General features: G+C 52.9%; 12 protein-coding genes across 12 annotated transcripts; 8 read left to right on the forward strand and 4 right to left on the reverse strand.

Annotated features, from left to right (window-relative positions):
- Positions 1 to 162: 162 nt before the first annotated feature.
- FIBRA_02529 (uncharacterized protein) lies at positions 163 to 1,403 on the forward strand (the record flags this gene model as incomplete). Its single annotated transcript, XM_012324388.1, has 5 exons — positions 163 to 186; positions 242 to 269; positions 323 to 553; positions 615 to 793; positions 846 to 1,403. The coding sequence occupies 5 exons, from the start codon at positions 163 to 165 to the stop codon at positions 1,401 to 1,403; spliced, it is 1,020 nt and encodes a 339-aa protein (XP_012179778.1).
- A 372-nt stretch (positions 1,404 to 1,775) lies between these two features.
- On the reverse strand, positions 1,776 to 2,529 carry FIBRA_02530 (uncharacterized protein; the record flags this gene model as incomplete). The annotated part of the gene is made up of 4 exons (XM_012324389.1): positions 1,776 to 1,825; positions 1,883 to 1,969; positions 2,034 to 2,168; positions 2,277 to 2,529. 4 exons carry the CDS (start codon positions 2,527 to 2,529, stop codon positions 1,776 to 1,778), a joined length of 525 nt encoding a protein of 174 aa, XP_012179779.1.
- A 298-nt stretch (positions 2,530 to 2,827) lies between these two features.
- FIBRA_02531 (uncharacterized protein) lies at positions 2,828 to 3,607 on the reverse strand (the record flags this gene model as incomplete). Its single annotated transcript, XM_012324390.1, has 6 exons — positions 2,828 to 2,873; positions 2,921 to 3,061; positions 3,111 to 3,283; positions 3,334 to 3,427; positions 3,477 to 3,522; positions 3,571 to 3,607. The coding sequence occupies 6 exons, from the start codon at positions 3,605 to 3,607 to the stop codon at positions 2,828 to 2,830; spliced, it is 537 nt and encodes a 178-aa protein (XP_012179780.1).
- A 1,981-nt stretch (positions 3,608 to 5,588) lies between these two features.
- On the forward strand, positions 5,589 to 6,586 carry FIBRA_02532 (uncharacterized protein; the record flags this gene model as incomplete). The annotated part of the gene is made up of 2 exons (XM_012324391.1): positions 5,589 to 6,004; positions 6,064 to 6,586. 2 exons carry the CDS (start codon positions 5,589 to 5,591, stop codon positions 6,584 to 6,586), a joined length of 939 nt encoding a protein of 312 aa, XP_012179781.1.
- An 859-nt stretch (positions 6,587 to 7,445) lies between these two features.
- On the forward strand, positions 7,446 to 8,974 carry FIBRA_02533 (uncharacterized protein; the record flags this gene model as incomplete). The annotated part of the gene is made up of 8 exons (XM_012324392.1): positions 7,446 to 7,541; positions 7,593 to 7,667; positions 7,719 to 7,763; positions 7,817 to 7,870; positions 7,920 to 7,982; positions 8,033 to 8,387; positions 8,440 to 8,582; positions 8,639 to 8,974. 8 exons carry the CDS (start codon positions 7,446 to 7,448, stop codon positions 8,972 to 8,974), a joined length of 1,167 nt encoding a protein of 388 aa, XP_012179782.1.
- Positions 8,975 to 9,289: 315 nt separating this feature from the next.
- On the reverse strand, positions 9,290 to 12,098 carry FIBRA_02534 (uncharacterized protein; the record flags this gene model as incomplete). The annotated part of the gene is made up of 10 exons (XM_012324393.1): positions 9,290 to 9,928; positions 9,988 to 10,144; positions 10,201 to 10,381; positions 10,426 to 10,532; positions 10,587 to 10,754; positions 10,807 to 11,174; positions 11,234 to 11,457; positions 11,507 to 11,620; positions 11,673 to 11,835; positions 11,895 to 12,098. The coding sequence occupies 10 exons, from the start codon at positions 12,096 to 12,098 to the stop codon at positions 9,290 to 9,292; spliced, it is 2,325 nt and encodes a 774-aa protein (XP_012179783.1).
- A 343-nt stretch (positions 12,099 to 12,441) lies between these two features.
- Positions 12,442 to 14,647, forward strand: FIBRA_02535 (uncharacterized protein; the record flags this gene model as incomplete). The annotated part of the gene is made up of 10 exons (XM_012324394.1): positions 12,442 to 12,518; positions 12,568 to 12,772; positions 12,826 to 12,836; positions 12,906 to 12,998; positions 13,058 to 13,351; positions 13,404 to 13,503; positions 13,720 to 13,820; positions 13,885 to 13,954; positions 14,016 to 14,105; positions 14,177 to 14,647. The coding sequence occupies 10 exons, from the start codon at positions 12,442 to 12,444 to the stop codon at positions 14,645 to 14,647; spliced, it is 1,512 nt and encodes a 503-aa protein (XP_012179784.1).
- Positions 14,648 to 15,053: 406 nt separating this feature from the next.
- FIBRA_02536 (uncharacterized protein) lies at positions 15,054 to 16,112 on the forward strand (the record flags this gene model as incomplete). The annotated part of the gene is made up of 5 exons (XM_012324395.1): positions 15,054 to 15,346; positions 15,403 to 15,424; positions 15,474 to 15,545; positions 15,595 to 15,723; positions 15,774 to 16,112. 5 exons carry the CDS (start codon positions 15,054 to 15,056, stop codon positions 16,110 to 16,112), a joined length of 855 nt encoding a protein of 284 aa, XP_012179785.1.
- Positions 16,113 to 16,344: 232 nt separating this feature from the next.
- On the forward strand, positions 16,345 to 18,971 carry FIBRA_02537 (uncharacterized protein; the record flags this gene model as incomplete). Its single annotated transcript, XM_012324396.1, has 5 exons — positions 16,345 to 16,355; positions 16,411 to 16,705; positions 16,771 to 17,160; positions 17,208 to 17,280; positions 17,335 to 18,971. The coding sequence occupies 5 exons, from the start codon at positions 16,345 to 16,347 to the stop codon at positions 18,969 to 18,971; spliced, it is 2,406 nt and encodes an 801-aa protein (XP_012179786.1).
- A 201-nt stretch (positions 18,972 to 19,172) lies between these two features.
- FIBRA_02538 (uncharacterized protein) lies at positions 19,173 to 21,478 on the reverse strand (the record flags this gene model as incomplete). Its single annotated transcript, XM_012324397.1, has 9 exons — positions 19,173 to 19,400; positions 19,454 to 19,803; positions 19,855 to 19,906; positions 19,963 to 20,074; positions 20,127 to 20,321; positions 20,378 to 20,898; positions 20,954 to 21,112; positions 21,165 to 21,260; positions 21,323 to 21,478. The coding sequence occupies 9 exons, from the start codon at positions 21,476 to 21,478 to the stop codon at positions 19,173 to 19,175; spliced, it is 1,869 nt and encodes a 622-aa protein (XP_012179787.1).
- A 149-nt stretch (positions 21,479 to 21,627) lies between these two features.
- On the forward strand, positions 21,628 to 23,149 carry FIBRA_02539 (uncharacterized protein; the record flags this gene model as incomplete). Its single annotated transcript, XM_012324398.1, has 7 exons — positions 21,628 to 21,632; positions 21,690 to 21,752; positions 21,807 to 21,860; positions 21,910 to 22,660; positions 22,721 to 22,979; positions 23,034 to 23,076; positions 23,137 to 23,149. 7 exons carry the CDS (start codon positions 21,628 to 21,630, stop codon positions 23,147 to 23,149), a joined length of 1,188 nt encoding a protein of 395 aa, XP_012179788.1.
- A 782-nt stretch (positions 23,150 to 23,931) lies between these two features.
- Positions 23,932 to 24,498, forward strand: FIBRA_02540 (uncharacterized protein; the record flags this gene model as incomplete). The annotated part of the gene is made up of 1 exon (XM_012324399.1): positions 23,932 to 24,498. One exon carries the CDS (start codon positions 23,932 to 23,934, stop codon positions 24,496 to 24,498), a length of 567 nt encoding a protein of 188 aa, XP_012179789.1.
- Positions 24,499 to 24,637: the final 139 nt, after the last annotated feature.

Raw genomic sequence — 24,637 nt, forward strand, 5'->3', positions numbered from 1 at the left:
CACATAAATTTTCGCTAGCGCTGCACATCTCCGAGTGGCAGTGTCTAAAAAGGCAAGTGGAAGAAGGCTTTGGACAACAAGCATAAACACACGCGTACGCGTCTAGGCGCTAACGACTGGCATACGCACTCACAGTTCGCGCTTTGTGCCTTTGACTTCATAATGGTTGCCACAACATCAGAACAGGTCGGTTTAATCTGCAATTTTTGCATGCTTTAAATTGAATTGAATGCGCCACAAGCTAGCGGCGTTGTCTGGAACTACCGTTGGTGCGTCTGGCACAGTACTTTCAGGCTTCGATTGGTTACAGAATGAGCATTAGTTGTTCACCCTCTTGTCCTCCTCTCCGTAACCGATCACCATGCGCGAAGCGTATCCCGGAGTTCGAGCAAGCGCGTTATCGGCATTTTGCTAGGCCAAGACAACGGCAAAACCGTCAACGTCGCCAACTCCTTCGGCATCCCATTTGAGGAGGACGAGAAGGATAGTAAGACATGGTTCTTGGATCACAACTACATTGAGGGCATGTGGGAGATGTTCAAGAAGGTCAATGGTCCGTGAGTTATCATTAGATCTGGGCAGCCGTGTGTTGACACTACCGTTGTATAATCCAGCACGAGAGCGGATGATCGGGTGGTATCACACTGGCCCCAAACTTCGCGCATCAGACCAGGAGATTAATGATTTACTGAAGCGATTCATTGCGCGACCCGTCATGGTCATTGTAGACGTGCGACCACAGACGGTCGGCATTCCAACAGACGCGTACTTTGCAGTGGAGGAAATCAAGGATGTACGTCCTCGCTTTGTTATGTATTAGTACTACTTATTCATAGTCAATTCAGGACGGCACAGAGACACGAAAAACGTTCCTGCACGTGCCTTCAGCAATAGAGGCGGAAGAAGCAGAAGAGATCGGGGTGGAACATCTTCTGCGCGACATCAAAGATTCCACCACAACTACACTTGCGACCAGAGTCTCCGAGCAGCTTGCCTCGCTCCGTGGACTGCAGTCACGGCTAGCCGACATCCAAAAGTACCTCTCCGACGTTGCTGCCGGCAAGATGCCAGTAAACCACCAAATTGTATACCACTTGCAAGATGCTCTCAATCTCCTTCCAAATCTCAACGACTCCGAAACCACTCAGAGCTTCGCATCAAGTACAAATGACCAATTGCTAGTCGTCTATCTGAGCAGTCTCCTACGAGCCGTCATTGCGCTCCATGCGCTTGTAGACAACAAAGCTTCAATTGGCCGGGCTGAAGCGGAAGAGAGTAAGGGTATAGAAGACAAGGATAAGAAGGAGAAGAAAGATGACAAGGATGACAAGAAGGATGCAAAGGAGAAAACGGATAAGAAGGAAACGGACCCTGGTAAGGATCTGGCAAGCAAAGGGCTGTAGACGTTTGCTCGTAGCGATAATTTACTATTGTCCTCTCCGATATGGCCCAGTGACGCGCTGGCGTTAGCAACTGGTACTGCTTACCCGGGTCCGCGATACAAGTGTTACGACGTTGACCCATGTACTGCATCCAGACCTGTGGGCTGAGCGATAATTCGAAAAAAAAAACATGTACGGCGAGACTGGGACTACTGCGACTCAAGTTGGTTGAGGCAGTAGAGTAGAAACTACCATTATTGTTGCTCAAAACATTCTGTAATGCTAGAATTCTAATGGACGACGCATATGGAAAAACCACCATCCCGAACGCCAGCACAAGCACGGGCATGACCTGAATCGCGCATATCGCAAGGATGCCGAGGCGAAACACGCCTATTTGTGTGTAACGAATCCCTTGCCAGAATACCCTTCCGACGTGATACCTGCAGGAACAAACATATTTAAAGCTATACACCAGACGACTGAGAAAAGATGCTAACCAGAGATGGGGTTCATTTTCTGCTCCAAAGCACGCTGGTTCGCGGCCTCCTCCCATTCCTTGCTGATGGTCTTAGGCGGGGGCGCGGCTAAAAGACGAATTCGACGAAATTATTCACACAACGCGAAATTGGAACATATACGACTACGTACCGAGTGTCCTTACAGACAAGAACAAAGCCAAGGCAGCGATAATGCCGGCGGAGGTGCCGAGGATTACCTTCATCGTCGAGCCCGGTGGGTTAACAGGAGCACGAGGTCCATGAGGCCCGAACGCGACATAGTACGCTAGAGATACCCCATACGATACGACAACAGTCCATCAGCAATGCTCTACGTGCAGAGGAGAACGACGGCTGCCATGCGGAGATAGCGGGCGAGCGTGCATGAACATACCGGCCTTCTTTTCGTCGATGGAGAGTGTCTTCCAGTCCTTCTTCTGGATCTCCTCGAGCTGCTGATGCACGGCGAGCTGCTCGTCGGCAGAGAGGCGCTCCCATTGCGCCTCGACGTTGGACAGCGGAAGCACAGATGATGACGAGGACGACGCGGGCGAGGCCGCAGCGTGAGGTGCGCTTGCCGTCGCCGCGATGGAGCGCACGAAGGGGCGAAGGGGAACTCTAGGACGCGCCAGGCGCAGTGCTTGCATGAGGAAAGGCGGAGAGCGGACGAGACAGTGGAATGGGATGAATGAGGATGAACCTGCAGCAGACGACGCGAAAAGGGAGCAGACAGTTGTCGGTGATATGAGACGGCGCGGAGCGGCACGGGTTTGTCCGTAAACGATAACATTTTCCGAATTACTTATTTTTTGGCGCTGCCCGCGATCTCGAGCCAACCGAGATCGCACAAGGATGAGCCTCGTACTGTCTAGCCTCGTGTACAAAGATACTACTCGTTGGACAATACATCATGTAACACGTATATAGACAATTTCATTCAAGCACTTAGGCCGCCTCTGTGGCCACCCCGGGACAGTCGCGGCTGATGTGGCTGCACGAAAATAAGCAGCGAAAAACCAACAGAAATCAATCACTCACCCCTCCGACCCGCATGTGTAGCACGCACGACGCTGCGGCTGGGGGCAGTCGCGCGAAATGTGGCCTACACCAGAGCAATTGTAGCATTTGGAACCCTGTACGCAGTCGCGGGACAAGTGTCCTACACCCCCGCAAGTGTAGCTGCACACAAGTGAGATTATGACACTGAGATACTGCGAAAAGAACCTACCAGGTTTTGGAACCGAAGTTTCCGCCGCCGCCGCCGCCGTAGCCGCCGCCACTCGCAGCGTCGGGGCAAGTGCGGGCAATATGCCCCGTCTTCCCGCATCGGTAACACTCCGTAGTGGAGGCACCACCGATGGCGCCCGGAGGTGCGTTGGCTGCGTCGGGACAGTCTCGAGACTATGATTAATCAGTGACAATGTCTGAAAGTTTAAGAGAGAGAAGCTTACTATGTGGCCCTCTTGGCCGCAACGGTAGCACGCCTTGGCTTTTGTTTCGGAGGTGCACTCTTTCGAGACGTGGCCCTCTAGACCACAATTATAACTATTGGGGAGATAAGAATGAGTGAACAATGGATAGTAGGGCAACTTACCAGGTCGGAGTCCCTGCCTTGGGACAGTTGGCGGCCTGGTGGCCGACTAGCACTACATGAGCATGTGAGGGACAGTGAGATGGGTGTTACTTACAGCCTCCACAATTGAAGCAGCCGCGACCCGACGCCATTGGATTATCAAGGGGGTGCAAAGGCAGTGAGGAGAGTGTTGAGGCCGTTGAGAGGAGACGCGAGGCCGAGGGGTTTTAGTAGATGATCTGACGGCGAAGAAACGAAGGCGCTTACGTAAGGGGAGGCGGAGACGCCGGAAGGGCAAAGTCCGGGGAGTGGCACGAGGCGTGCAATGCGTCGCGGGACTCTGTGCAAGGGAGAATAAATCGACCAACGGGGACGGCCACGACCCTTGCACACGACGGGGACTGCTGTCGATATGCCACTTGTGGACGGATTGGCTGGGGCCATTCTCTGGACGAGTCACTTGGCCCCAATCCGGAAGGGCAGCCCCGGCCTGGCGACCCAGAAGCCCTCAGGCTGCAGCACGGTCGCCACGCTTCGGGTATTCAGTCGTTTATTTAACTCTACATGTCCTTTCCACACAACCGCCTCCGCTTCCCCGATCACTCGCCCTCCTCCCCGATCCGGCGACACGATATGTAATCAGTCACAATACAGCTTATTGGCCCCACTTTCACCATCATTGGGTCGTACTTTGACAAGTCTACCAGGTGAGGAAATCTGCCGTGCCGTAGAGCCTTCAACATCGCGGCAAATTGTATAAAGGTGGGTGTCTTTGGCTTTGGTCCAGTCAACGCGCTTCATGCGCTATCAATAGTTCTCCTTACCACAGCACAACTGGCGATATTAGTGAGCTACATTGTCTCGCCCAACTACCTCAGCCTCATTGATTGTTCGAATCTATTCCCATGGGGTGTTCTTGCTGAGAATGCCGTGGCGTTCGCGAAGCACAGCGTTTGAACTCCGGGTGCTTCGAGCCCGCCATGGATTGCACGGTTTTCGAGTCTGTCGCACTGGACAGCACATATGCACCGCGGCTCTTGTGTCTTGGATCTTCTCCCGTGTCCCCGTTCCTGTCGCCGTAAGCGATCCAAGTCAGCGTAAGATTACCTTCTCGAAGTTCCCCGGCCGCAGATCTCTTGATGCAGATGCAAGATGAGGCGGAATAGGTATCTGCGGGTGTGCTGGGCTGGTACAACAGCCGGCTTCTATCCATTTACTCGCGGCGAGTAACATTTCGCACTTCCTAGGATGCGCACTGCTCGTTACGCGGCTGGAGCCATTTCGATGCTTTTGTACCGGTCGTGTCATCGGCGGATATCGTACTGCATTGTGCCCGCTTCTCACCCCAATAGCACCAAAAACGGCCTATGTATTGATTGTATGACGTTTGTCTTTCCACGCACCGACACCACTTCCCTAGATTCCGAGCAATTACACGGCGTAAAAATAGGCAGGTTGTCCTCTAGTAGTATGACGGAATACACCCTCTTTGGATCCTGTCAAAGGTGAAAAATACAGTGATAAGTCCCGGAAGTATGGACACGGGCCACAATGTATTGAACAAAGCCCAAGCCTGGTTTATTATTTCCAGAAGGCCCTCCCGTCCAGCCGGAAGGCTATCGATAAAGGCAACAGTGGAGTGCTTCGTCTGCGGCGAGATACTTTAGCGGCTCCTTTCCCATACCGTATTCTCAGAAAATGAAAGACTTGCGTGTTGATAGAACGCACGCCGCCAAAAACCCGGCTTCCGGAGCTTCAGGTGCACGTCCGGACCCGTTCCTGTTTACGTCCAAGGTTATCTTCCACAGCGGACCTTGGGACGGGCAAGAAACTTGGGACACCGCGCATCCCATCCAAGACCGACCGCCTGATCTTCTGCCTTGCCCCAAGGCGAGCTTGCATGTATGAGAGGTGAGAGACACGTTCTGAGTCTGACTCGACAGGCTTGGAGTGAGCAGGTAATTCGATTACACGTGACCGCGACTTACGCTTTCGCGGTGAGTCGGACGCGCCTGCCTTGTCAGAGCGACGTTGACTACTGCTTTTCGGAGTGCCAATCCGCGCGCCGACGTCGCTGTGGTTTAATAGCGGGAGGATGGCTTTCATATTGACTCTTTATTCTTGACAATCACCATGGTCTGTGCTACACACGCTCTCGCAGCAGTCGGCGCTATCGCTCTGGCTCCTCAGATTGTTCGCTTCGCAAGCTTCGTTTGGCTGTACCTCATACGCCCCTCCACTGTGCGTCGCTATCACCACGGTCCGCCTGCTTACGCATTGGTGACGGGGGCATCAGATGGCATAGGCAAGGCCGTTGCCCAAGAACTGTCAAGGAAAGGCTTCAACGTCATTATTCACGGTCGGAATGAAGAAAAAGTGCGCAAGGTCGCGGAGGAGATCCGCTCGTGTAGCTCTCGCGATGTGCGCTATTTCATTGCGGACGCAGCGCAACCAGGCCACGACTTTCTACACATGATAGAGCCACTCAGCAATCTCAACATCACGGTTGTTATCCATAATGTTGGCGGTGCTCAGATCACCGACAGAAAGTATGATTTGACGCATTCTCCCATTCCACTGGGCTTACCGTTGCTTCTGCCTGAAACAGGCTAGATGGATTCGACGAGTCCGAGCTCCTCGGCCTAGTTCAGTGGAATTCGCTGTTCCCTCTGCTGCTCACGCGCGCTCTCCTACCCCAGCTACGCTCCTCAGCAAAGACGGGTCCCGTCATGGTGCAATTCGTCGGCTCGCATGTCGGCGACCACTCGCCTCCTCGCCTTCCAGTTTACGCAGGGACGAAGGCGTTCCTGCGTGCGCTCTCGCGCGGGCTGGACACGGACGAGCGCGTCTGGGGCGCGGACACGGGCGTGCGCTTTGCATACCTCGTCGTCGGTTCTGTCTGCTCGAGCACGAATCGCACCGGGGTGCGCGAGACGCTCTCGATGCCGAGCACGGAGCGCTTTGGGCGAGCGTTGGTGAGCCAGATTGGCTGTGGACGAAGGCGATACGCACCGTACATGCCGCACGCGATTATTCAGTGGGTGATGGACATCCTTGGAGAAAGGCTCGTGGACAAGCTGGGGGCTCTTGTGATACGCAGAATCGTTGCTGCAGAAGAAAAGGATAAATGAACGTTTTAACGTTCGGTGAGTGCCTTTAATGTTGAACTCTTATCGGTCTATAAGCTGAAATACTGCCTAAGCTGGAGTTCAGTTTACCAAAACCTACGATTCGATCATCTGCACTAGGCAATGCGACAATATATTATTTAGCGACCTATTTGTCGACCAGGAAGGAGAGCAGACTATGCCACCCGGCGGGCCAGCTTGATCGCTCGTGAAACGCAGAAAATCATTTGGTCCTCACAAAGAGCAGCAAAGTGTTTCCCTGAACATGGTTCACGACTCGCTGCAGCTATTGCGTCGAGCGCGAGAATCAATGCGAGAATGCAAAGGGATTTGTGCGAGAAACGAGGCGAGTACAAGACGGAGTCGTGATAACGGGATGAAATTAAGACTTTGCTTGATCCTTGAGGCAACGTCTGGCGTTTGGTGATGGCAGCTCACTCTTGCGGCCATCCCCGAGCGTCGGGATGGGGAGGAGACGGAGGGATCGGGACGAGTTGCGGGTCCGGGCAGTTGGACGCCGAGCTCGCCGGAAGCGCATCGGATTAGCTCGTGGGGAGTCGGGAGGAGACTCCAAAAGAGGAAAGGGAACGCGGGGGACCACTGCGGGACCAGCCACCTCCGCATCACGGGTGCGTCATGGCCTGATCAAACGCGGTCACGCCCCCTCGGCCGCGTCCCGGCAGGATCATCTCGGGATGCACGTGAGCTATTCTCGCCCTCTCCTCCTCCCAAAGTCGACTCCAGACGAGCCGAAATTGAGCTCCCAAGGGCTATTCTCGGGTGCAACCAGCTATATAATGCTAACGTCCAGCGCATCTATCTTTCTCACTCACCATACACTTCTTGCCTCCCCATCATCACCATGTTCAGCCGACTCGCCTCTCGTCAACTTGCTGCTTCGCGCGCCGCAAGCCGCACTCTCGCCAGTCCCTCCGCGTCATGGAACCGCGGCATGAAGGTGAATACATTTCCGATCTTATACTGAGACGTGGTTTAACACCTGGCCAAGGTCTTGGCTATCCTCTATCGTGGCGGCGAGGCGGCGAAGCAAGAGCCCCGTCTCCTGGGCACAGTTGAGAATGAGGTGCGTGTATAGCTCTTCAGTATCGCTCATCGCGCTCACACTTGTCTCCAGCTCGGTCTCCGCTCTTGGCTCGAGTCCCAAGGACACGAGTTCATCGTACGCGCTTTGCAACTCTTTGCACTGGGCCATTATTCATTCTGAGCGCCCAGGTCTCTGACGATAAGGAAGGCCCAAACAGCGTGCTGAGCCAGCACATTAAGGATGTGAGATTGTGCCCAAGCTTAAGTAGTCAATGTTGACGGTGCTTTGCAGGCGGAAGTTGTCATCACGACACCCTTCCACCCCGGATACCTCACCAAGGATCTCATTGACACCGTCAGTATTCTTCCGGTATTAATCCGCTATGACCTCATCGTTTTCTCCAGGCGAAAAATCTCAAAGTCTGCGTTACAGCCGGCGTCGGCTCTGACCATGTCGATCTCAATGCCGCCGTGGACCGCAAGATCCAGGTGCTTGAGGTTACAGGCTCAAACGTTACGTCTGTAGCAGAACACGTCGTCATGACCATTCTGCTCTTGGTACGCAACTTTGTCCCGGCCCATGAAATGATCGAGCGTGGCGACTGGATGGTCTCGGACATTGCCCGCAATGCTTTCGATCTTGAGGGCAAGGTGGTTGGCACTATTGGTGCCGGTCGTATTGGCTATCGTGTGCTGGAGCGCTTGATGCCATTCGACACTAAGGAGCACCTATACTATGACTATGCAGCTCTCCCCCAAGGTGCGCATATAGTCACGTTGGATGCGTGCACACACTTATGACAGGCGTGCAGAGGCGGAGAAGAAGGTCAGGGCTCGTCGTGTCGAAGACCTCAAGGAGATGGTCTCGCAATGCGATGTTGTCACCGTCAACGCCCCCTTGCATGAGGGAACCAAGGGTCTCGTGAACGCTGATCTCCTCAAGCACTTCAAGAAGGTATGCTCTAGAACGATCTTGTCAGTTGCATACATGTGCTCAATCGTTTATCTCAGGGTGCTTGGCTCGTAAACACAGCCCGTGGTGCGATTTGCGACAAGGACGCTGTCGCAGCGGCTCTTAAGAGCGGCCAGCTCACCGGGTACGGAGGCGACGTGTGGAACGTACAGCCTGCACCGAAGGACCACGTCTGGCGGACGATGAAGAATTCTCTGGGTGCGGGTAACGGCATGGTCCCCCATTATTCCGGAACGACGCTGGATGCGCAGGCGCGATACGCTGCGGGCACGCGCTCGATCCTTGAGAACTACTTCAAGGGCCAGGCGCAGAACCCCGCGAATATTATTGTGGGCGTAGGCAAGTACGAGAGCAAGGCGTACGGCCAGCGCTGAGTCGATGATCGATGCGCCTGATGTCGGACAGATTGTCACTTGGTAGTATCGTACGTGCACTTACTCTGTAGAGTTGCAATGACTGTGTATTATTAGCCGTATATACTTATTTGAATTCCATCCTGCACACACTGAGCTGCCATGTGCAATTTGCGATATCATCCGTAGACCAATAGGTGAATACCTGCTCATCGTACTTCTCAGCGATTTTTTACGGCTGCAAATTGCAATGAGAGCCATACCGACTTGAATACATTGATATATGACTTCGGTACCATACCATCTACATTTTGCTTTCTACCAGCCCCAAGGGCCCTACGAATCATACACATTCGTCACCTTGTACATCTTCGTCTCTGCCGGAGCAACGACGTCCCCGCTGCCGTACACAGGTGTGACCGAATACATCTTCGTGTCCACAGGCACACTCAATGCACTCGTTACGAATTCTTCTCCCACCGCTGAGCCCCCCACCGCGGCGCCCTTCTCCTTCCCCTTCGCCGACGGTGTTGCCGCGCCGGGCGTCGAGGACGCCTTACTCGCAAGGCTCGCTGCGCGGCCGTCCGGGATATGGATGAACTCGCGACGACCGTCGTTCACGCCGTCGTAGATGTAGTACCCCTTGCGCTCGAATTGTATGATGTCACCTTTTGCGAGAGCAAGTACATTTGCGTCTGCGAGCGCGTCCTCGCGGTATTCGGACACAGGCGTGACAAAGTCCTTCACGTCATCTGCCTCCTCGAGTTTCTTCTTCGTGATCAGATAGTCGTGGTCGAGCAGCGTGACGTCGGTGAGTGCGTGTGCACCGGCCGGCTGCGAGAGCCAGGTGATCTTCTTTTTCGTTTTGCGGAAGTCACCAGCGAGGTGCAGGTCCAGCACGAGGGCGGTAATAGTCCCATCGGCGTTAGTCACCTTCGAGCGGACAATGGCATTACCCCAGTCCATGAGGGTGATCTGTGCGAGCATCGCGGGAGAAACAAGGGGCACGAGGATATAATGTCGGAGTTGCTCACCTCCTCATGATCGTCGAAGGACGCTGCGTCCTCCTGTTCCACGTAAATATTCGACGAGAACACCGTCTGCTTCTCTCCGACTTCCGTGTTCTTCTTATGTTTCGGCAGTGTCTTTACCTCGGCTTCCGCGGGACCATTGTGGATAGTGACGTTGACTCTGGAGATTCACCGCATTAGTGCCGTCTCGATTATCAATGAATGGAGATGGCCTACATTTTCGTTTTGGTGATAGCCCAGAAGCGGGGTGCGATGGGATCGATGACTTTCTTGTTCAGCGTCCAGAGCGAATCCCATTCTAGCGAGACGATTGCCTGCGAGGGTCCCTGTGCGAGCATAAATTGTCGCAGCGCCTCAACAGTCATCCCTCTTCGGCGAATACCTTTGTAGTTGTGTACTGTCAACTACTGTGTATCAGCTGATAGCCTCACTACAGCTCACCTCGCACGGTGGGGAACCTAGGGTCGTCCCAGCCTCGCACAAGTCCGGAGTCTACAAACCAGTGTAACTTGCGTTTTGAGAGCAGCGTGTAGATGAAGTTGAGACGACTGCGCGCAAATCAACACTCTGCTCGAGAATTCGAGGCTGTTTCTACTGCCTACCTGAAGTCCCAGATATGCACCGTTCTTAGGCCGAGAGCTTCGATCATCCAATAGTATTGCGGATTCCTGTCGCGGTACTCGTTCGTCCGCAGTGCGTGCGTTACACCCTCGAGCGAGTCAACGATAGGACATGCGAAGTCGTACGTTGGGTATATCTTCCATTTATCACTGCATGCGCAAATGAAGACGGAACAGAGGCGACACGATCGGCGGCACGTACCCAGTCCGGTGGTGCGGGAGCAGGTTGCAGCGGTAGATGACAGGATCTCGCAGCGCCTTGTTTGGATTGTCAACGCTCATCTTCGCGCGGACGCACCAGCGCACACCCTCTGCAGTGCCCGCCTTCATCTCGGCGAAGTGCTTCATATTGTCCTCGACGCTGTCGTCACGGTGCTTCGATGCAATCCCGTTGAAGCGCTCCTCGCGCATTTGTGCCTGCTCGGTATCATCCGCGTAGGCCTTGCCCTCCTTGATGACCTTCAGTGCGAACTCGTAGAGCTGGTCGAAGTAGTCGGACGTATGCGAGACCTTGTCTCCGTGGACATCGAGGAGGGCCAGGTCCTCGAGGATTGTCTCCTCAAACTCTGTCTAATTTGTGTTGCACGAAAAGTCAGGGCTTATTTAATGTGCTCCACTCCGACACTTACGCGCTCTTTTGTTGGGTTGGTGTCGTCGAAGCGGATGAGGAGCTTTCCATGGTACATCCGGGCGAAATACTGGTTGAGCATGGCCGCTTTTGCATGTCCAATGTGCAAATAGCCACTCGGCTCGGGTGGGAAACGGGTGACCACTTGACCGTCGACGGCATTTTGCAATCCAAGGGCGAATGATGCCGCAGTTTTGTTCGAGCGCGCCTTGCTGGATTTTGCCTCTATGTCACCTCAGCGAACAAAGTGAACGAACAGTCAACAGAGACATACCACTGAGGCTTGCAAGAGCCAACTGTGTAGTCTCGAGAGACTCAAGATGTGAGTACCACCGGAGGAGATGGGGATGTTTATTGTTCTTTAGAAGCCCAACGATTTTCACACTTCCTGAGTATGGTGTTATGTCCCATCGCTCATCGGATACGGGAATATGACTAACCTTTAAGTGCGCCCCAAACGATCCAATCTGCTCCGGAAATGTCGTGACCAACAAGAAATGTCCGGAATGCAAGGTGGTCGTCAAGAGAGTCTAAAGCTGCGACGATCTCGGGAAATGCAGTGACTGTCGGTAGAGTCTTTGCTAATGCAAAATACGCCTGGGTCTGCCGAGTCGTTCATTATCAACAGATCAGTCAATCACTCCCTCAATGATTCAGCTCACCTTCGCACTATCGTCGGACAGGCCGCCCTCCTTGGCAAGGACCCTCACGATCTCATCCTCGGTAGTGGTTTTGGACCCGTTGAGATCAAGGCTCGGAATTGATGCGCCCTGGTCGAATACAAGCTCGGCTTTGGAGGTGTAAGCAGCAACCGCAGCAGCGGCGAACGGAAATGATGCTGCAGAAACGGTGAGTACTCCCACCATTGCTCTATATGCAGTTTGCGATCAGTGTACAGGCGGGAGTGAATAATACAAGAATCAATTCTAGTCGACTCGAGTCAGTGCGATCGGACTTGATTCGGTATGATTCAGAAATGCTGGGACGCGGACACATAGTGTCCGGGGTCCTTCTAACCCTCGAGTTGCCAGTGACTCTGGCGCTTTGATGGGCCCTCCTGAACCACTCCCAGCGTGCACTTGAAGTAGATATACGCTGTTTGTTTTTTGCGCACTGCTCTCCGGATTCGAAATCTTGCATATGGAACACATACGCGTACCTCCACCCAGTTTGTTCCAAGTATAACTCACATTACAAGCCATCGTGCGAATGCATCCTCGAAACCCATACCAGAATCCGCCTGATTTTCAACAGCTAGCGGATGCATATCCGCCCCTTAAGCCCTAGTCCGTAACCAACTACACTTCTTCTCGAAAATGCTCAATTGTGCTGTAGCCTCGTTTATTCATACCACGGAGTCACCATCGACTTCATGGACGAGAGCGCACAAAGGTCTGACTCTTCACAAATGGGCTGTCGCGTGCTTATTTACCCACCGTATTCGATAATTGAAACGCAGAACAGACGGTTGACCGAAGCGCTTCTTTACCGAGACTTCCAGGTCACCATCAATATACCTGAAGACCGTATCTGCCCGCCAGTAAGCCCAGGAATGCAAACTTGTGTTTTTGGAATCCTCACCCGAACGACTAGGTCCCAAACAGGTGATGCAAGCAATATCAGGGCATGCGGCACTACTGATGACTTGATGGTTTATACACTTCGTGCCTAAGATTGAACTATATTTTGTGGCTTCAAGATGTTGTCGATGCGACCGCTATCGCAGAACCAACGGACTCTGAAAGAAAAATTAGTGGAATTGACATGTATATCTTTTTCGCGATGTTTTGAAGGGGCTGTGACTAAGGCCTTGATAGCGGAACAGGAGCTTCTACAATCTATCCTCTTCTGGGCTGCCGTTCTCGCCCTCTCTGGACTTTTGTTGCAACTGGTCAGTTGTTACACATCGTGGACTGGCATCTTTGTCATTCACCAGTTCACTCTTGTCTGGCAACCGCCTGTTCAACCCAGATGTCGATGAGAAATCACTGGAGAGCGCTCGTTTTAATGTTCGGCGGAATAACCTCGACGACCGTATCACTGTTGTCAAGAGTAAACCCTCAGGATCGATGCTTCTGCATCTCTTTGAATCAAACTCAGACGGCGCGTCTACTTCCAAGTTCGTTCATGATCTCGCCAGACCAGTGGCGTTCACACTAATGATCCATCAGTGGCGTCCATTTTGATTTCACGATGTGCAATCCCCCATTTTATCGTAACCGCGAGGAGATATTACGCTCCGCGGAGGCAAAGGAATTCGGGCCGGCGGCTGTGAGTCACAGCCTCTTCATCCACGTTGTAGATCAAGAGTAATTGAATTACTCTGGTGGAGCATGGCGAACAATCGTTTTGAACAGTTGAGATACTGTCGCACATCGCTCAGATGCACGGAGAGCTGTCAGGCTCGGATCTATACCTTCAGGCTTAACTTACGCGACCACTTGATGCCGTAGTAGTCGACGCTAACATTCTACTCTTTTTGGTCAGGTGTGCACGGGAGCAGACGTCGAGATGATCGCCCCAGGCGGAGAGGTTTCCTTCGTCGGCCGAATGGTGCAGGAGAGCGTTGAGATCCGAACAAAATGCAGGTGCGTTAAGCGAACAGTTGCAGCATCTATCAGCTTCGACCTGATGTCGAATTCACGATATTAGATGGTATACGTCCATGTTGGGGAAGCTGTCGTCCCTGACGGAAATAGTGACCCTCCTGCGCGTACACCATGTGCGAACACCCTTTTTGTATGGTGGTATGCGACACTGATAGAATAGTGAAACTCCACCAGGTAGACAATTACGCATGTACTGAATTTGTACAGGGGAGGACACGGCGCTGGGCGATTGCCTGGTCATTTGGTGACGTCCGGCTTCCTGACGTGCGTGCTTTCTTACGTCTGCCGGTGCCTGGTCGTGCCCGGATGTCTGACTGGCGCTGTGTGCTAAACAGTGCTTAGCGCGGATATCAAGCACTGAAGCGCAGAACCTCATGCCTGCGCGCAACACGTTGCGGCAGTCATACCCTCAAGCAAAGTCCCTAGTGCATTTGGCGTCGGTCGTCACAGCGATTTGCGCCCTCCTTCATGACATCTCGGTTCGATCTCCTCTTCCGGGAGAGCAGTGTGCCGGTGCCGGACTGGAAATCATAATAGCTGCCCCGCGCGATACCTGGTCGAGAGCAGCACGCAGGAAGAAAGCGCATGGAATCACTATGCAGACCGAGCCGGATTCGAGTGCAGAGCCGATACTGGTCTGTCGGATTGTGTGTGTCGAGGAAGGTGACAATAGGATGAGAGAGGAGAGTGCTTCTGGGAGTATTAAGCTGCGATTTGACTGGATGAAAGGGAGAGATAGATCGTTGTATGAGAGTTTTACTAGCCATGTCGGTAGAAAAGTTGCTGCTGCGTTAGGGGCATGTTAGAGAGTGGAGGGATCATCTCTACAGCTAATTTTCCTTCATCAAACTAATCGACTTATTGGGCTACTGCTAAAGCTGACAGGACAAGTTCCCATGAAATGCCAAGGTTGGCCATTGTTCCGCGATGTTGCCAGTACTCAGTGGTTCCGAGTTTCGAGCAATCTCAGATCTTGGCACCGATTGCTCCGAGCACAGCTCGCGCTGGCAGCGTCGACTTCGACCACCATTTTGTGCGTACTACTACGTACTATGTGCCTAGCTTATTAGCTCGTGAACCTCTTTCTCTTAGAGTTCCAAATCTACCAGCGAATAGAACTACGATTGTACATCATTACTGCTTCGCGCCAGTCTTCTACAAGTTGCCTTGCAAACGCGATCGGACTCTGGAACAACCTACTTTTCCAACAGTATGATCTCCACAATAGACCCAAGGCCACGAACCGTGGATTCTAACACCGTTTCCCCTTCGTTGACGTCAAATGCCGCCGCGATTTATTTGGAATATGACATTGACAACCCCCCGCCTCATCCGGGATCGTCCTGGACGCGTTTCGTGTGCATTTCCGACACCCACTCGCACATTTACCCTATCCCACCTGGAGACGTCCTGCTCCATTCCGGAGACCTGAGCACAGGCAGCAATTTCACGAATTTTGTCCTGGCGATCAAGTGGCTAAGCTCTTTGCACCATCCTGTCAAAATGTGATGAACACTAGACTTTTGCATCTTGAAGTGGAGCTGACATCCGAGGTGCACAGAGTAACAGCAGGAAATCACGATGTGAGTGTGGTGAAAGCATACACGCTTGTGCCATTTAACCTCGAGACAGCTCTGTTTGGATAATGACTGGCGAGAAGACGGAGCACTGTCTTGCCTCACTGGTGTCGTAGTGGACTCTGACGTACGTCCATAAGGGTTTCATAGACAACGTATAGCTTATGGCGGCTCAGGTCGCAGACGCAGCGCAAATGCTCGTCCGCAGTGACGTCATACGCAACGCTGGAATATACTACCTCGAGCACGAAGCAGTAGAAGTGACTACTGCCGGCGGTCGGACCTGGAGAGTATATGGTTCTCCGGTATGCTCTGCATTAGCCTTGGGTAGACAATCGCTCACGAAAAGGCGCAGGCTGCTCCTCGAAATAAAGACCGATATGGTGCATTCCAATATAAGTTCGGGGAGGGCAAGGAAATCTACGACCGAATACCACCGTCGACTGAAGTCCTCTTGACACATACGCCCCCCTTGGGTACGTTGGACAAGACGAAGAGGGGTCAAGAGGCCGGTTGCAAGGACCTTGCCACCAGTTTAGCCAGTGAAACTCTCGTTGGTTGTAGATTGCATGTATTCGGGCACATCCACGAGGCTCATGGCGCACGGATCAACGAGAGTACCAACGGCAGGGTCAGCGTGAATGCTGCTCTGGCACATTGCGGGCAGGCTGTGATCGTGGATTTAAGAAATTGAGAATATTTATGGCCAATAGATGTCGACAGAGATCTGTAGAATGTCGCGTGCACTGCTAACTGCTATTTCCGAATGCGCATGTTGCAAGAGGCGTTTGACTCTCGCTTCGGGCGCTTAAGCGCCAATCATGGAGTTGACTCGAGGTGACTCGTGTTTCATGAATTTATACATGTTACAGCTACCATTAAGACTAACTTCGCCTTCGCCTAATTCCACTCACTAACGACCCATCATGCCTATGCTGTAGGTGCTTGCAGCCTCGCGTAAAAAATCCGGACTGAATAGCATCTTGGCTCAGCACTGACCCCTCAAAGAAGTACAAGCCGTACACGCCTCTCAACATCCCGGATCGCCAATGGCCCTCACGAGTTGCTAAAAAGCCACCAATTTGGCTTTCTACTGATCTGCGAGATGGAAATCAGGCACTCGCGAACCCTATGACAATCCCTCAAAAGACTCTATTCTTCCAGACTCTACTCAAGTGTGGATTCAAGGAGATCGAGATCGCATACCCCGCCGCGAGTGATACCGACTTCAATTTTGTGCGTGGTTTGATTGAGGAGGGACAGGTTCCCGATAATGTCTGGATTCAAGTGCGTGGACTACTTTCCTGGCCCTTAGATTACTGGAGTATTTATTGAATGCATGTTGAGCATAGGTACTAACTCCAGCTCGCGAAGATCTCATCAAGCGCACCGTCGAATCCGTAGCCGGTGCAAAGCGTGCCATCATCCATATGTACAATGCAACTTCGTGTCTCTTCCGGGAGGTCGTTTTCCGCAACTCGAAAGAGGAGACCATTGAGCTTGCAGTACGCCACACCAGGATGATCAGACAGCTAACGGAAGAGTGCACGGCCAAACATGGCACAATCTTTCGGTTCGAATACAGTCCAGAGATGTTCACACAGACCGAAACAGAGTTTGCGGTCGAGATCTGTGAGGCAGTCAAGGCTGCGTGGGGAAAGGCTGGAACTGGCGATGAGCGCATTATCTTCAACTTGCCTGCGACAGTCGAGATCGGTCCGCCTAATCACTATGCTGATCAGGTGCGTACAAAACGTCCGATGTGCGATACATGCTCATAGATGTGAAGATCGAGTACTTCTGTCGCCACATCTCCGAGCGGGAGAAGGTTATAGTCAGTTTGCACCCCCACAATGATCGCGGTATGTCAAAAATTATGTTCACGACGTCCTCTCGCTCAATAGCTTGGTATTTAGGTCAGGGTATCGCGGCTGCAGAGCTAGGTACACTTGCGGGTGCAGATCGTATCGAGGGCTGCCTGTTTGGCAACGGAGAGCGCACCGGCAATGTTGACCTCGTGAATCTCGCCTTGAACTTATACACGCAAGGGATTAACCCGGGGGTTGATTTCAGTGATATTCAGGCGGTCATCGACGTTGTTACCCAGTGCAACGATCTACCCGTGCACTCGCGACACCCGTATGCGGGCGAGCTTGTCTTCACTGCCTTTTCTGGATCGCATCAGGACGCGATCAAGAAGGGCTTCGAGGCGCAGAGGGCACGACACGCTGAGGCTGAGAAGAAGGGCGAGCCACAATACTGGGACATGCCGTATCTGCCCATCGACCCAGCTGACCTCGGATGCACTTACGAAGCTGTCATTCGTGTCAATGCGCAATCTGGCAAGGGCGGCATCGCATACCTCGTGCAACAAAATCTAGGGCTTGATATGCCTCGCAAGATGCAGGTTTCGTTCTATCAGGTCATCCAGGAGATCGCAGACCGCGAGGCGCGGGAGATGTCCGTAGAGGACATCACCACTGCCTTCCGGCAGACATACCACTACGGTGGTTCGACATATGAAGGCAGGTTGGTCCTGAAGTCCTTCAAGATTTCGGCAGAGTCGTCTCCGGACTTGCCCAATGGCGATGATGCCGTTGACGAGCGCCGCCAATTTGACGGTACGATCTCAGTCGATGGTGTCCTGCGAGTTATCCGCGGGGACGGTAATGGCCCGCTGTCGGCACTGTTGGACGCCCTCCGTACGCATCTCAACATCGACCTTTCCCTCCGAGAGTACTCCGAACATGCCATTGGCCAGGGACAAGACACCAAGGCAGCTTCATACGTGGAGCTCGTACCTCAGGCCTTGGATGTCAAGGAACTCCGACGCTCGATAGAGTCCTGGTGGGGTGTTGGAGTCGATGCTGATATTGCCGGCTCTGGATTACGCGCTGTCCTAAGCGCTGTAAACAGTGCGATCGGTGATCGGGCCCTCCCCGAACTCAAGCTGAACGTGGGTTACAGTGCAGCAAGCGGGCAGGCAGATATCGCCTCCGTGGTTTTGAATGAGCTGCAGCTAGAGCTACCACGCCGCCTACAGGCGGCTTTTTTTGAGGTAGTTCAGCGCGCGGCGCGTGATACGGAGGGCAAGATGTCGTACACGGACCTGATCACCCTGTTCAAGGAGACATACCACTATGAGGTCCCGGACAAGGGTAGCCGCTTCGCGCTTAAGAGCTTCAAGATGGAGAATCTGGGGGAGAGTGGACGCAAGGAGCTTACGGGCGAATTTCTTGTTAACGGCAAGCTCACGCAGGTGCATGGGGAGGGCAACGGGCTGTTGACCGCTGCGCAAAATGCGCTTAATGCACATATTGATGGGCAGGCGACAATCCGCGAGTACGCAGAGCACTCGATTGGCACGGGCTCGGATGTCAAGGCTGCATCCTATGTTGATTTAGGCTATGAGGCGGACGGTGGAACGATCAAGCTGAGTGCGTGGGGGGTCGCGACCGATTCAGATATTACTGCATCTGGCTTGAAGGCGCTATTGCGCGCCTCGAGCATCGTGGATGAGAAGCATAGGAATGTGTTCGCGGAAAGGAAGTAATCAAAATACGTTGTAATAAATAGTGAAAACTGTATGAATGCATGTTGATTATTTTCTTGGCTATATATGTGTAGTGTATAATCATTCAGAGACAGCAAAGTGAGAAGCAACTACGAGCACTTCGACAAATCAAAACATAATAATAACAGCTACAATACGACACGAGAAGGCCCATACAGGAAGTACACAGACAGACGTCGCTCAAAACTTGAACTCTTTCTCGCGCCTGCTTTCTCTGTCCCTGTCCGCCTTCTGCTTCTTCTTTGCCATCTCTTTTACGATCAAGTCCGAGAAATCTTCCCTGCCATTCGCGCCTGGCACACCTGCTGACCCTCGCGAATGATGCTCGTATTTTCGGCGCAGTTCCTCCTCTGACATGCCTTCTAGCTCTGCCGCATCGATCGAGATGTCCACTCCATTCGCCCTGCGCTATTAATCGAGAATAATCAGCGTCTGTACCTAAAGGAGGACACGTTACAAACCTTTGAACCTCTCTCGTCGCCGAGAATAGGAATAGCACCACCCCCTGTGACAGCACTGACATCGTATCCACGCTCGCTGCCCATGAGGCCTCTGACAGACGTCTGTTTCTCGGGCACAACCTGGTACAACGACCGCGGCCCTGTTTCCGCAGCTTCTGACTGTGGACGGGCCGCGTTCTTGCGCAATTCCAGGAAGTCCGGTGTCTCGAGACCCCCCGCAACCGTTGAAACGACGCTCGCCATACCTGACGGTGTTTCGAGACCTGATGGCGTCTGAAGACCATCTTGTGGGGCAGGTTCGGCAACGTCTTCCTCCTCGCTTTCCTCCTCGCTTTCTTCCTCCTCCTCCTCTGGGGACAATGTGAGATACAGATTAAAAGCCATATGATTCTGAAACGCACCTTCTTCGGGTTCGAGCTCGCCCCATAAATTGCGATCAACAGGCTCACCCATCTACGCATGCAAGACATCAGCATCTCTATTAATGAATTTGGTATAACAGTAATCACATCAGGGTCGGTGTTCTTTGGCATGACGCCGAAAACGTCACCATACAGCGGACGATTGTACTCGTCAAGAGGGGGCTTACCCCAGCCGCCTGGATGGAAACCCCATTGAGCCCTATTACGCATCAGTCGTGGCTTTCAAGCTGTGAACTATCAAATGAACGCACCCTTCAGGTATCGGAGCATTGAGACCGGGTATCCGAAGTGTCGGATAACTCGGAGGGGGGCCAAATCGTTGCATGCTAATTAACCATGGGGGAGGAGCCAGTGGAGGAATAGACAGAGCTTCTACGAGCTCAGGAGAGAGATCACCAGGACGTTTGTGTTTCAACTGCGTCTCAAATTCCTTGCCTTCATAGTACCTGGTCGCATCAGAAGCTGTTAGCTGAATATAATCGAGACCAACCTGCATGCTCACATCTCGCCAAAGCCCGTGACATTAGGCTTCGTCATGAATTTGAAGAACGCGTCGTGAAGCTTCTGGTAGTCGATGTCTACTTTTCCCATTTTTGGCTGTACACGCTCACGTGTCTTGGCTTTCAGGGACATGTTTGCCTCCTTCTCTTTGACAGCGTCTCGCATCGTAGCGATACCCGTATCTGCAATATAGGAAGGCAGCTGGAACGGAGGCTTCTCGATACCTCTCTTGCCCTGGAGATAGTCCCGTTTAGCACTCCAATGACCAGGAATAGGAATAGTATTCCTGTAGCTTTTCAAATGGAGGAGAAGACGAGGGTCTGCAGCAGTAACATCCGTCCATTCAACAACTTCGGGTTTCTTCACAAGTTGTTTGAGTTCTGCTACCGTAAGCCGGTTCATTTTGCGAGCTTTTTTCTTTGACAGAGGCTTCTTCTCTTCTGCATCCGAATCACCCTCGGATGCCATATCATCGTCGGAGTAGATGACCTCCCCTTTGGATGGCTCCTGGTCGCGATATTGCTGCAAATGTCGGGCATTAAATAATGATTGCTATCAACAAATGTCCCAAACGTACTGCTGAGGAGTCTGGGGGCAACTGAAAACGAGCAAATACGTCGGAGAACTCTTCGAGAGCACGACCTTTGACATCCAATTGCTCTGGTACGTACTCAACATTCGTAGGCTGCACATCCTCCATTTTAACATCCAGCTGCATGGACTCGCCATTGCTCTGCTAAATAATAATTGAACACATGAAAGTACGCAGCATAGAAGCGGGAACGAACCGGTGTTGCCGAACGCTCGTCGAGTTTCTTCTGCTTAGCTTTCAAGCGACGTAGTTGGTTCTTCGACTTGATCTTGCCATTTGCTTTGATACCATTCTGACCATTAATCATAGAATCAACCTGAGTAGTCATCTGCGAGACCAGAACAATAATTTGACTAGATAGAGAGTGGCCAACCGACGGAGAGTCGACTTGACGATTGTCCAGGTCCCAGGCGTGAAGACACAGTCGCTGACGTAATACATAGAGCTCGACACTTCCAAATCAGAACTGCGGAGATTCAACTCTTCGGCAGGGCCCGAACCGTCAGTCATCGTGCAGAGGGCGAAATTTGCTTGCATCGAAAGTCTTTCGAGACCATCAAGCAAAGAGATCTTGCAGATACTCATCCCATCCCTCACCACCCACATTTTCAGTCGACAAGGAAGTCGGCTGCCAAGAAAAAAGTACAAGGAACAGCAATATGTCGTCGTAAGTGGTAGATAACCTCCGGAATGCTGTGCCATACTGAATCTATGCGCGCAGAGACACGCTACAGGATGTCCAGGAGGGGGAGATTGAGTCCAACTGGGATCAGATAGTTGACAAGTGAGCATCTGGCTGAAAAGACTGGGAATCCCGGAGTGCTGAATAGTGCTACAGCTTCGATAATATGGACCTGAAAGCCGAACTCCTTCGTGGTATCTACGCCTACGGGTAAGTTCATAAACTGTTACTTTTTGCGATTCTGGCTGAGACTCCCTAGTTTTGAGCGTCCTTCTGCAATCCAACAACGCGCTATCGTGCCCGTCATTAAGGGCCACGATGTTATTGCTCAGGCGCAATCCGGTACCGGCAAGACCGCTACTTTCTCCATCTCGATTCTCCAAAAGCTTGATCTTAGCATCAAGGGGACCCAGGCACTCATCCTGGCTCCTACTCGCGAGCTCGCTCAGCAAATCCAAAAGGTCGTCATTGCTCTGGGCGACTACATGAACATTGAGTGTCACGCGTGTGTCGGTGGTACCAACGTCCGCGAGGACATGGCAAAACTGCAGGAAGGCGCGCACGTCGTCGTTGGTACCCCTGGACGTGTCTTCGATATGATCAACCGTCGGGCGTTGAGGACCGATACGATTAAGATTTTCTGTTTGGACGAGGCTGATGAGATGTTGTCCCGTGGATTCAAGGACCAGATTTACGAAGTTTTCCAACTGCTTCCCCAGGACACGCAGGTTGTTCTCCTCTCAGCAACCATGCCAGCAGACGTGCTCGAGGTCACGAAGAAATTCATGCGTGACCCAGTCCGTATCCTAGTCAAGCGTGACGAGTTGACGCTCGAAGGTATCAAACAATTTTACATTGCTGTGGAGAAGGAAGAGTGGAAACTGGACACGCTTTGCGATTTATACGAGACGGTGACGATTACCCAGGCTGTCATCTTCTGCAACACTCGACGGAAAGTCGACTGGTTGACTGAGAAGATGCATTCAAGAGAGTTCACGGTTTCCGCCATGGTGAGCGTCGTGTCCATCAAAGATCGACTATCCGAAGTGCTGATGTGATTTGATTCGAAGCATGGCGATATGGAGCAGAAACAACGTGAAGTGCTGATGAAGGAGTTCCGCTCAGGCTCATCCCGTGTGCTGATTACGACCGATCTACTTGCGCGTGGCATTGATGTCCAGCAAGTCTCCCTTGTCATCAATTACGACCTGCCGACGAACCGCGAGAATTACATCCACCGTATTGGTCGTGGCGGTCGATTTGGGCGTAAGGGTGTGGCCATTAACTTTGTGACAACGGAGGATGTGCGGATGCTTCGTGACATTGAACGTAAGTGGACTGGGATTCATATGTGATATCGATCTCAAATGGAAATGTCCACAGAGTTCTACAACACTCAAATTGATGAAATGCCCCTGAACGTCGCGTACGTCTATCTTGATTGTTTGAGGCTGTCGAGCAGGTATTCACACTGTTTCAACTCTAGCGACCTCATCTAGATGAACGATACGTCACGCCACATTATTTTATCACCACGACCCTCACCATCACAGGAACCCGACGCGTTGACTGATCCTGAGATCAGAATTTTTTTCCGACCCCATTTGTGCTCGTACGCCGCCTTTTTCTGCTGTCGTCTCTTTGTCGCCCTCTGCACGCTACGTTGGGATCGAGTCTCTGCATTGTCTGTTGTACTGTAATAGCTGGTGCATCGATTCCGTAGTATACGCCATGTATTGCCCGACTGGCTGTCGATCTCATATCCTTGTCTCACTCTGGCTGATGCGCGGCGCAAATGAGGTGGACACCGGGACGTTGCCGGGGCAGGTGAGACTCCGGTCACAGCCTTACCGACGTCCGCCACGTGCGCAGGTGCAGAGGGCTGTGCTGGCCGAGCCGGGGAGAGGCGGTGGTCGGGGTCGTGGGAATGCCGCCTGGGCGAGTGCCCGACGCGTCGATCTCGAGGCACGGCCCGTCCTCGACCACTCAGCGTGCTACGACTCGCTCGCCTGTTCTCCTAGCCGCTGCCATCCGCCCCTATAAAGCCCCCGCCCCCGCCCCAGCCATGCTCCTCCCCGTCTTTTCTTCCCCCCTTCATCTCCGGCCACCCAGATCTCCCATCACGCAGCGACACCCCGCCACATATTTTGTTTAGGCCGCACGGTGGCGTGCCTGTCTGCAGACCCGTGTCTCCCGGCCAAAGCTCTACTTGCTTTATAATTATTATATATGGTCGGTTCCGTCCCCCTCCCTCTTATGATCCCTCCTCTGACCATCAGCCATGTCTCGCAAACAAAAATCGCAGATATCCCTAACCATGCCTGCCACCGCCCTGCGCTACTCCCCCGCATCGCCATCCCCCTCCGCCTCCTGGCGATCCGCCCAGTCCTCGGCACAGGCGTCCCTCCCGACCGAGATCGTCCCGCGTCTCTTCATCTCCGACATCTGCGCTGCAGAGAGCGCACACACGCTCGTCTCCCTCGGAATCACCCACGTCCTCAGCGCGATGTGCGGGCGCGTCATCCTGCCACCCGCCCTGCCCCTCGAACGCCTCCAAATACCCCTCCAGGACAGCCCGTTCTCCGAGCTCGCCAACTTCCTCCCCTCCTCGACGTCCTTCGTCTCCAACGCCCTGCGCGATCCAAACGCTCGTGTCCTCGTGCACTGCGCACAGGGCGTCAGTCGGAGCTCCAGCGTCGTTTGCGCCTATCTCATCGCCAAGTACGGCTGGTCGCCCGAGCAGGCATTGCAATATGTCAAATCCAAGTACAGCCAGGCGGATCCAAATCCAGGTTTTGTCATGCAGCTGGGCGAGTATGCACGCTCGTTGCAAGGGGCAGGACAATGATTCGTGGACATCAACCAGCATCAGGGCTGTTCGTTTCTCAGCTGCACATCTTCGCTTTCTTGCGTTGTCGATACCTCGTGTTTCAAGGATCTAATCAAGGCGGCCGTCCGCGGCTACACTTGCAGCATATGTCCCCGCA

This window comes from Fibroporia radiculosa (assembly GCF_000313525.1).
Source record: "Fibroporia radiculosa TFFH 294 genomic supercontigs, scaffold1320, whole genome shotgun sequence".
Classification (NCBI taxonomy): Eukaryota; Fungi; Basidiomycota; class Agaricomycetes; order Polyporales; family Fibroporiaceae; genus Fibroporia; species Fibroporia radiculosa.